This window comes from Protobothrops mucrosquamatus, unplaced genomic scaffold (assembly GCF_001527695.2).
Source record: "Protobothrops mucrosquamatus isolate PMUCROS unplaced genomic scaffold, P.Mucros_1.0 scaffold973, whole genome shotgun sequence".
NCBI lineage: Eukaryota > Metazoa > Chordata > Lepidosauria > Squamata > Viperidae > Protobothrops > Protobothrops mucrosquamatus.
The window spans coordinates 293,814-305,437 of record NW_015387216.1 but is presented as its reverse complement, the minus strand read 5'-3'; the positions used below and the strand labels follow the sequence as shown (position 1 = coordinate 305,437).

The window sequence follows — 11,624 nt, the reverse complement described above, 5'->3', positions numbered from 1 at the left end:
ACTCTCATCAGGGCAGATGGGTTTAGATGAACCCACACCTAGTTCAGGAAGAATGACAGCTTATCCAGGTCCCCATCAAATGTGGCTCTGGTCGGAAGTGGGACCGCAGGAAGTGGAGGTGCCCAGGTCGTTGGTACTGGGGCCCTGATTGAAGTAGAGCCCATCTTCGAAACCCTCCCGGTTGCCCCACTGGGCAGGCAGCTTGCTGTTGGCGTGGGAGACTTTGCCTGGGTCCTGGGCTCCATGCTGTTGTAGTTCTGGGAAGTAGAGAAGCCACATGGGACATAATGACTGGACTCGGACTTTGAAAAGCGGGAAGTGGTTGCATTGACCTGGCTTCGGCTCTAGCTGAGACCTCATATTGTGCAATTGGGGTCACTTCTCTGATGTCCAACTGGTCGAATTTCTCCTTCAGCTTCTCGACCGAGTGCCCATGGACTGCTGTCAAGTACTTACATTTCCCCAACTCATTCCATCCTGGTACTCTCTTTACCTTCCACCTCGGCGTGAGAGATAGAGGGCCATGGAAAGAGATTAAAGGAAACTCAGCCTCAGCAGCCTTGGGGGTACTTTGAGTCTTCCTCTGCTGGTAAAGATCCCTGATGGCTAGAGCTAGAGCTTCCTCCCGCACCGTTGGCCTGTCAGATTTATCTGCACGGACTTTTAGTTGAGCCCCCATCAGTGGAACTCCAACCCCAGCCTGGGCAGCCATCCGTGTTCCATCTTCAGGAATTGCACCGGGATTAGTAGTTGCTTCCCCTTTCTTATCCATCCTAGCATCTTCCCTGAGTCTTTACCGTCCTCCCAAAACAATTGGGTAGGTGGCCAGGACTCAGGACCCTGAGGATCACTTTTTGATAGTCTTCTATCTTAGAGCAGTAAAAGGGTTTTAGAGAGTTGGTTTAATGTCATGGTTCCGACTAATGAAACCAAATAAATCAGAACTCTGAGGCTTGAAGTTTCCTCAAAGAACATATTTATTGGATACATAATATTGGCACGGTCAAAAGTGAAACCAACTCTAAAAATCCCCTAGGGATGCACTGTAACTAAATTCCCTTCCCTGTACTATGCTATTGATCACGCAACCCAATAAAAGCAATTGGCAGGTTCCATGAAACTTCTCTCCACCTTCCAGTTCCTGTGGAAATGACCTTGGTTTCCACTGGACTGCTCTGTGTTTAGTCTAGCAATGCTGTTGGTTTCTCCCCCCCTTCCTCCCAACTTGTGGCAACTTAGAATGACAAAGATGGCTTCAGCCATGTTCGTTTCAGAGCTTGACACTTTAGTTTATGGTTTTCCCTGACTTGTTTTATATATCTGATTAAACGTTGACAAGCCATTTGTAAGTGTGGGTGTGACATTGTATGTTAAAAAATGTTCATCTTGTCCAAAGTTGAATATGGTTGATTGGAGATGTAATGCAAATTTCTGCTTATCTGAGACTGCATGGCAACAGTGAAAAAGGGCTCTTTCACAGATGCTGAAGAATCTTGAGAAAAAAATTGTTTTAACTAATTTTTGCAGTGGGGAACTCTAGCTAGAGCAACTTGCAAACTGCACACTTTGATTTTCATTTAAAGTAAGTTTTCAGTGGCTTGACAAAATTATATAAAAATATTCCGTCAGTTAAATAACATCTTTTTTTGAGTGACAGCTGAATCTAATTAATTAAATCTCATTTTATCAAGACAGCTTGACAGTGTGCTTTACATGAAACAAGTATTAATGCTAAAGAATATTTTACAGATAAACCAAAATGACTGTAGATGAAGACAAGCTTTGTTCCATCTCTGGATGTACTCTTGAACTGTGTAATTATATAGAGATTTTTCACATAAATATTTTTGTTAAAAGATTTATTTATTACAACATTTGCATCCCATCTGAACCCAAGACTTCTTGACAACTCATATATAAGAAACACTATAAATTATCAGGTATAAATTAAAGCCTTTAAAAAGAATCCAGGGTAACAATGAAACTCATTAAAAATGACATTGAACATAGAACATAGAAGGTTGGAAGGGACCTCGGAGGTTTTCTAGTCCAACCCCATGCTCTAGCAGTTTACCCTATACCATTTCAGATAAATGGTTGTCCAATCTCTTTTTGAAAAGCCTCCAGTGATGGAGCACCCACAACTGGAGGCAAGCTATTCCATTGGTTGATTGCTCTCATCTTTAGGAAATTTCTCCTTAGTTCTAGGTTGCTTTTCCCCTTGGTTAGTGTCCATCTATTTCTTCTTGTCTTGCCTTTTGGTACATTGGAAAATAGTTTGACCCTCTCGTCTTTGTAGGAGCAACATTCTTTGACCATCTTGTTTGACCCTCTTGTCTTTGAAATTAGCAGCATTCCAAACTCAATTACGGTTGTAAATGAAAGACTACCTGTATTTATGAACGTGTTTGTATTCTTGTACTTTATAGTAGATGTTCTTTGGACAAATTGTAAAGCTTGCATATATTAATGACATAATACAAAAGTGCATTATTTTAGTACTTTGTACATTGAAGCTAGAGAGACCTACTTCAACTGGATTCTACTTTACTTAGTACCCCTACTATTTAATGCTTTATTACAATATAGTAAAAATGAATTTAAAATACTCGTTTTGTGAATTATCTTGTTTCAAAATGTCCCTGTTGTCTCATTCTTTCATTGTAGCTCTTTACTCCATCATATTATTCTGTGTATTTTTATGGATCCCATTTGTCTACTTCTACTATGAAGAGAAAGATGAAGATGATGGCAATGCATGTTCGGTAAGATGCTTATACTGATGGCAATTGCTTGGTTGGATATACAGGGTGAAAAAAGGGGTTTGATTTCCTTGTTCCAGTGGTAGTTGAAACCTTAAAATTTTTATCAAGGTGTAAGGAAATCATGTTTTCTTACATAGATTGAAGCTGGGTTAACCTGTGGGTCCTTCCCCCTCTGAATGTCCTCATGGGAGCGCAGAGAGCTGCCTCATATAGATCTGTTTAGTTCAGTATAATCTGCTTTGTCTTTTGCTTTTACTTTGTACTTATCCTTTTAACTATAATGTCAGGATTATCTGACTCTTTCTCTGTCTCTATGCAAAGCATATGCTGTATCACTGAGGTACATTTTCTGCCTTGCGTCCACAGCTGTAGACTTCTTTAAGCTGTTCAGAAAATTAAATGAAAATAAAATGCTACTAAATATGACAATCATAAAAAACGGTAAAAATGTTGGAGTTTTGGCCAGGTTTGCTAATTCATTATAAACAGTGAAATGCATTATGTTTTAAAATGCTCATATATTTATATATATATATAACATTGACATCAATATCTTTATTACTGTATGATACTTATAGCCTCTTAAAATAATTGCTCCTTTTTTCTGTTTGGCAAATGTGCCTATTAAGGCAGAATTGGAGACAAACTTTGCAGTAAACTTTAACCTTAACTAATAAGGGAAGAAGTTTTAATTAAAGCTGAATATTCATTAAGTGGAGAATGAATTCAAGCTATATTTGTACATGAACATCTACCCTACTAATTACAGTGAATAATATTTTCTAGACTGATTTACCAAATAACATGCTTTGCTTGGGACAAAGTCTGCTTTTGTCTAAAATTTGGAAAAAATATAACATCCAGCAGATTTTGTCTATTAAATTAAGGTCTGTTTAATTGAGGGTTTGGTGTAATACAGTACAGTAAACTACTTAATATTTGTCTACAATCACAATTATCAAAATCCCTTTTTTCCTTTTTGTATAAATAGAGGTTGTTGCCACTACATAGTGGTTTGTTTTTGTTCTTCTCTGGAAACTAGATTTGAAAGCATTTTATTACTGTGATTGTAAAATGAATGAGAATAATTCCTGGCATTAAATGTTACTTTTCAATCTGACAACCGTAAGCAAAAAGGGAATCAGAATTTCCCTGCTGATATACTGGATTGAAACATTATTTTAAAATAAAAATTGTGCTGAGACTGAACAAGAGAATGGGGCTTAACAGACCTTGAGATAAAATAGCTTTTCTACGCAGACAAAAATATTGAGGCATCTACTGTGAAAACTTACATTTTTCCAGTAGAAAGATCAGGGCATTCCATAGAGGACAGATCCTTCCCACATGCTCAAGTGATAGGGCTATAAACATTCTGATATTCTTCCTATTCAAAGAAATGAATGCCTTTCTAATTCTACCTCCAACCAGTGTGCACACTCAAGACTTAGCTAGCTTTGAAAAGGCCAGGAGTCCATCCATCCAATCTTTATTAAATTTATATGCCACCCATTTTGCCATCAGGTGACACTGGTGGCTTTCAACAAGATAAAAACCACAATTGAAATGATACGTATTAACATTAAAATGAACATGGATAGCTAACGAAGGAACCAATATACAATGGGGTAGAGCTGGAGTGATCATACAACCTCATATTCCTGCCATATTCTAGGTCAGTGGTGGCGAACCTATGGCACGCCTGCCAGAGGCGGCACTCAGAGCCCTCTTCAACCAACCGCCCGCTAACTCGCTGAGGTCCCACATGGCCGGAAGCACCCCAGCACAGCTGGTTTCCCTCCCCGTCCCATCCCTCCTGGCCTCACATGCTCTCCTTTTCCCAGGCACGACACACTGCATTGCCTCCTCAGCTGTCAGCTGGCCGTCCAGCTCAGAGGCAGCTTCTCTGAACTGCTGGTGGCGGGCAGCGGAGCCCCAGAGTGTGCCGGTCGAGGGGTTGGCAGGCTGTGGCTGCTGACGGACACTGTTGCCCCCCATGTGCTCGCTGGCCTCTATGTGCAGGGGCCGATGGTGTCAGGCAGCAGCTGCCCTGGCCCCTGCCTCGCCTTGCCCTGCGACAATGGCACCCCTGCCCTGCCTCACCTTGCCTCACCTCACCTCACTGGATGAGCCTCCTGCCCACCGTCCCACCTGCCAGAGACCCCCTGGATCTCCCCCAACCCTGCCCAGCCCTCACAGGCGTCCCTCCCCACCAGCAACATCAAGGTGACCACGCCTACCTTGGCCACACACCCCAGTCTGCCATGACCACCACAGCCATGCCCACCTGGCACCCGGCGATAAATAAGTGGGTTTGGGGTTGCAGCTTGGGCACTCGGTCTCTAAAAGGTTCGCCATCACTGTTCTAGGTTTTGGCTGCTGAGCCCTCACCAGTTCTGAATCCAGACCACAGAAAGCCATCTGATTTTCCTATGAGAAGAATCACATCACGGAAATAGCTGTGGTATATGTCTCTAAAGAATATTATCATTTCCCTGTAGGAGAATGATATGTTAGGCTTACCATGAAAGGTTTTTATGTAGACATGGTGGACCTATCATGCTTTTTCTAGAACAGAGAACTTACCCAAGCTTCACAGTAAAAGGGAAAATGTATGGGAAACCATATCAATATTGGCTACCATTTATACATAATTTGACATCTCTCCTCTGTTCTTACCTTTCTCAAGCATTTGTTCTTTGATCCTTCTTCTTAGGTCATCTTTCCGAAAGCAGCTATCTCTTCCTATAAGAAAAATGTCAAAACTTTTCTAACAATGATTTCAGAACTTAGTGGACAAAGATATCCATTATACAATATCCTGGGTCCTCTGTGGAAAAAGGAACTTCATAATATGTCTGGGTTCTGTTTAATGGGAAATATTCAGAAATTTGTTTGACTAATGAATTGTCACCCATCATTATACTGCAGATGTCTTTGGTTTTACAAAATATTTTGTCTGATTCAGATTTAAAAGAGGCCTTTTAATTTTAATGTGAAAATTACAGAGATAACATAGGAAGAAAATTAGGGACATTTGATACAGTTAATAAAACAGAGTTAATGAATACTGGATATTTTTCTATTGAACAGGATATCGAATGTTATATTCATTGTATAAAACTGACTTCATTATATACTAAAGGAAATTCTTTAAAAATCATAGTTAGCAGCTAACTATCACTATTTCTTCATACTGATTTCTTCTTATTTTTACAGCAGGTTAAAACTGCAGTCAAGTATACACTAGGATTCCTTCTGGTTTGTACAGTTCTTCTAATTATCGGGTAAGCACTATGCATACACACACACACACACACACACACACAAACATTACAATAGTATGGTTTATTTAATTAAGTTCACATAAGCATCAGAAAGTATACATTCTTTAGTTCTATCTTATTTAAGACTACAAAGGAACTGCAAACAGAGTAAAAATTGGTATGTTCTCAGTCCTGATGTTTTTGGTGGTTGATGGATTCTTACCTCTCATTTTGAAAGTGGAAATAAATACTGTAAAAAGTTGGAAATAAATACAATTTCAGAGGAAGTTTTGAATTGTTTGTGTCATGATGGCGTAGTACAGTTGAGTTTTTAAAACTGTTCTGTGATTGAGGAAGAAAAGTACTATGTTCTTGAAATGGAACTGAAGGAAAACCTTGGAATTCTTCAAGAACTTTCCTGCTTCCACATTTTTTTCATCAGTTTTTGAAATGTACTGAGATTAACTCCTTGAATATAGCTGACACTGTTGTTATCCATTGCTGTCTTAGGTGTTTATTCAGTTTTCACTCAGCTGTTCTATTAGGCTTAGGCCCACTCCTAAGAGTTGAGAACCTCTTCAAAGTAAAGTGTAGCTTGATATATAAAGCAAATGAATTAGAATTGGGTATTTATGCTAGTGATTTTTTTTCAGTAACATAAAGTCATTAGATTTTAAAATTTGCCCTGGCAAACTATTTAGGAATTACAAGTAGGTAACATTCTTGATTAGAATGTAAAACAGGACAGTTTATCTCTTGTACAGCCTAACATTATGCATATAATTTTTGTCCTAATAATAAATCATGTATGAGACTTGAAAGATTATTGTATGAAGCTGCAGCCTTTTGCCCAAATTAATTAAATACAGTGCATGCCCCACACAAATGTCACTGTCTCCAATCTCTTCCCTAATATGTAGCTTGAATTTGATGAATATTTATTGCTAGCTTGATCTCTACAGTCACTCATTATCTGACTTTTTCACTGAGAAAGTTGATATTTAGATAATAAAAAATCAAAGGTAATACATTTTTGCTTAATAAATATAATGTTTTTTTATATTTGAGTTCTATGATAAACTAATAAGAGAAATGAGCAGGAGTTAAGAGAGGCATTGAAGGTGGACTGGACTAAGATCTCTTGCGGGTGCGAAAGGACTTGTGACCGATGATGCATTTGACCCTTGGGCTTAGCCTGGTCATTTTCTACAATTATACATTGAACAACATTTCTTCTAAATTAAACTTTTATTTAAATTCTCTCAAAATGGAATGTTGCAGAAATCTATTTTTGTCTTCCATTTGTAACCTTTCTTTCTCAACATTACTCCTGCCTCCTTTCCCCTAAATCACTTGAAGTTGCATTTAGTTGCACAATCTCTTTTAAATAACAGTATCAGGGATTTTATTTCTAGATGGAAATTCACTATTTTCTCCAGCATGATTGGATGGAGAATCCACAAGTGGCTTGTCTTATTTGAGCAGGAAGATTAAGACAAGTGGATTCTCCATCATCATGCTGAGAAAAGGCGTTCAGGTAAGACAACGCCCCTTTACAGACCTAATTTACTAATTTAAAATAAAATGTGATCTTAAAAGAAATGAGCATGGATAAATGGTTTATTTCATTTTCTTAAAAGTGTTTGTTACTTCTCAGAATGGCTTACTTCTCCTTAAGCCTGTACACACATTGCTACTTAATCATTGGTATAGCATTGTCACTATTACTGCATATTCTCAAGAAACCATATATCGTTGTGTTGAATAGATTGTCCTTTTGCTGTAAAAAAATTAACAGTCCAATACTATTGAGATTTTATTTTTATCATAATGTGGTAAAATGAAGCTCCTAGTTTATTATAAGCTGTGTGGCTTTTGAAGATACAAATATTTCAACAGAATGACTGCTAAAATACTTCTTTTCAATGTGGTACAAATGCATACCTATTTCTTTGACATAAATTGCCTGCATTATAATGTAGCACATCACTTTTTGTATTCTAATTTTTAAAAGATAGTTGCCTCCAGAAATTTGGGGAAGGAGGTTAAAGCCAATTTCTAGTCAACAATTCCAAGATATACTATAATAAAAGTAGCAATAAAATGTCTGATATTATTTGCTAAGATTTATTTAATCTTAATACTACTCCAGGTTTATTTTTCATCCTTACTGGCGAAAGCTCTTGTGTGTAGAAACAGATAGCATCAAAATAAAAAGAAAATAAAAGTAGATAGAAGATATTTATTAATTTAAATATTTTTAACTAGCCTGGTTATAATAAAAAAGTAATTCAAAACAATAATAAATGGGAAAATATAATTGTACAATAGTGCATGAAACGTAAAAAACAGAGTAAATATCAGTTTTTTGTCTGGGCACCAAATAAAGTCAACAGCAAGGAGAGGGTATCCAATACTAGTCCACCACTGAAAATGGGATAGATTGATAAGCTCCCAAGCAAGTGCATGCAAAGAAAGACGATTTTTTAAATATCGAGATCTCAAGCTCTGATCACTAATACCTGGTACTCGAAATGGAAGCGTGTTGGCAGCCAGTACATTTTTGTAAAAAGTGATGTTAATTGTGCAAGATCACTAACTTTGAAATAAATGTTTTTGCCATCTGAATTGACAAGACACAATATTTATATTTAAGCTTCCTCTACGCTTCATTACACTTTTATAGCAAATGCCGAATCTCTAAAATCCAAAACAATTAAAATACCTTTTAAATAGCCAGACTAAACTGAAAGGTACTTTTACAGAAACCAAGGAATTAGATGCCCAATTGGAATGACTTCTGTTTTCATCTTCACACCTGCGCACCTCTATGGTTCTTCCCCAATAACCCATTTGATTCTTCTTTGTGAGACTGATTAATCACGAATTGATGGTTAGAATGCTGGAGAACAGCAAAATTAAAATCTCTTATTTCCTGTTGATCCTTTATCAACATTAGGGTTACTAAAAAGTATGGAGAAGTAACATTCTTACGTGACCCTTGGAATTTTCTGTTGAAACAAATGCAGTACACATTAATACATTTTGAATGAAGACATATTTAGAGTTATTTTAGAAGCAAATAGTTGTGAGTTCATTTCTCTTTTGCATGCTTTTGAATTTAGCATATGTTCATATTAGGCATGCTGTACCAAAATAAAGTGCTTACACATTCTGTATTTGGCTGGTTGTCTCAGCATATGACAGTGCCTGGTAGATCTTATCTAGGTTCATAAGCTAAGGAAGGTCAGGCTTGATGACTATTTAAAAGGGAAGAGCCCAGACATGAAGATTTATAGGATAGAGAGTTGAAAAGCATTCCAGAAGGTGGCAGTGGTAAGCCATTTCTGCTAAGAAAACTATACTAGCCGGCCCACCAAATCTGTAGGAGTTAAGCTTCACCTGGAACGGTTAATTTGCCTGCTTTCTTTTCTTGCTTTCTTTACTTTCTTTGAATTTTTGATGTGTCACAAAAATCAAAATGACTCATCCCAAGCTAGAGAGATTGCATTGATTTTTTTTTAAAAAAATGTAAAATTAGACATAGAGATGCCTGAAAATAAATAGCTCTTATATGGAGCAAAGAAGTTAGCTATTGGGTTTTTTTTTTAGTTATTTTAAGTGCAGTTGCTACATTATGCCAGTATTATTAGTACAATGATACAGGTTGATTATATATATTTCATTTATTCCTGTTACAGAGCTTTTGTTCCACTGGATATTCCTGCCAAGAAAAATTCAACAGAGTGGGAGAAAATAAAACTTTTGTTTGAAGAACTTGGAAGTAGCCGTAAGATTTTTTTTTTCTTGTAAATCAGTTGGATAATTTTGTATTTTCTTACTCTAAATTCCATTGGATTGGGGCAACTTGAATTTCAATGTGTGTGAATTAATAAACTGCTAATCATGAGGGAATAATCTGGGTAGCATAGCAGGGGTCCCCAACCCCCAGTCTGTGGACCAGTACCGGGCCGCGACATGTCAGCAACTGGGCCGCACAAACAAGAAAGCCCCATCCGCGAGATGCAGCACACAAAACCACACACACTCCAGTCCATGGAAAAACCTCTCTCCACGGAACCGGTCCCTGGTGCCCAAAAGGTTGGGGACCTCTGTAGTATACAACTATTACGTTAGGTTTAGTTTCAGTATTGAAGACCTCGATACCGTTTACTATTTACTATATGCAGAGAAATTGTGTTTATGGTAGTTGATTCTGAGTCTTTTGAGGAACTAATATAAATAACAGCTGGAGAGCTCTAAAGTTTTGTTTGAGCTAATTTAATGATGCCAGTATTTAGACCCAGTTTTATTTCATTACTGAATGTATAATATTCTAACAGAGAGAGCTGCTGATCTGTGGTAAAATACCTCATGGAGTGGTGGCTCTGCCCTGCTAGAATTATTAAGGAGAAGCTGGACAGTTACTGGGATATTTAGGGACATCATGCAATGATCATGGGGATGGATTAATTAATATCCTTGATACCGTCAGATTATATGGTTTATTTAAAGTACCCTATCTTTTTTTGAGGTTATAGCCCTTCCAGGCAGCATACTCCCAGTAAAGAAACAATAGATATATTTGAATGATAAAACTTAGAAATCTTATTGCAAAAAGTACAAACACTCCAGAATTAACAGAACTGTTGAATGCAGGCCAACAATCATAGGAGCTTAAGCCAATAGTATTGTAAGTGTATGGTGTTGACATCATTATTTCTTAAGTAACAGAGTAATAGAGGACTAGTGACCCTCCCAGTTTTGTAATATTCTAACTCTCATCAGCACTACCCAGCATAGCTGCAGATCAGGGGTGATGGGCACTGCAATCTGGCAAGGTCTGAATGGTCACCAGTCCCCCATTGCTTGAATTAAGTGTTTAAATCAATGCCAACATCAATTTTTAACACAATGTGTGTGTGTGGGGGGGGGGGGGGTAGGTGGGAAATAACCAATGAGATCTGACATTCTTTTCTGCCTTTAGCAATGTTTACACTACCATTTTTTGATACTTTATTGTTCCCTGTGATACTGGGTTGGATTCAGTTCATTCTCTTTGCTTGTATACATTTTAGGGAAACAACTCTATTTTTTTCTCTGCAGATGGTTTAGCTGCCCTCTCCTTCTCCATAAGTTCTTTGACCCTTATTGGAATGGTGGCAGCTATTATCTATACGGTGAGCAACTTAATTTTGGTCTTATCTCCATTTAAAGCTGGCCTTATTTTTCAACATTTTGAACTCTGCCCTTTGTTAATTCAGGGTCAAATCCAGTGTTGTTGAGGTTAAGATGTAAAACGTGATTTAAGCTGCAAAGCTATAATGCTTCGCTAAACTTACTTTGCAAGTTCTCAGCTTCAGGTTAACAAATAAAGTGAGGTTTAATGGGATGATGTAATTTATTCTTTAAAACAAGAAGAGCTAGAATACGAATGATGAATTTTAGCCCTTTGGATGTTCTTGGACTTGGACTATTGTTTGCATAACACACTTTACAGTGTGTACTTTAGGAATCAAAGACAACATTGAAGAGCCATGGATTTCCTACTGATTCTTGACATTTATGTATGTATGTATGTATGTATGTATGT

At 37.6% G+C, this 11,624-nt stretch overlaps 1 protein-coding gene across 1 annotated transcript in view; it reads left to right on the top strand.

The window, feature by feature from the left end:
• LMBRD1 (LMBR1 domain containing 1) overlaps nt 1-11,624 on the top strand; it is a 65,223-nt gene that overhangs the window by 19,661 nt on the left and 33,938 nt on the right. The window contains exons 4-7 of the mRNA XM_015819746.1: nt 2,668-2,765; nt 5,985-6,052; nt 9,733-9,821; nt 11,138-11,211. Coding sequence (XP_015675232.1) covers nt 2,668-2,765; nt 5,985-6,052; nt 9,733-9,821; nt 11,138-11,211 — 329 coding nt within the window. The remainder of the gene's footprint in view (nt 1-2,667; nt 2,766-5,984; nt 6,053-9,732; nt 9,822-11,137; nt 11,212-11,624) is intronic.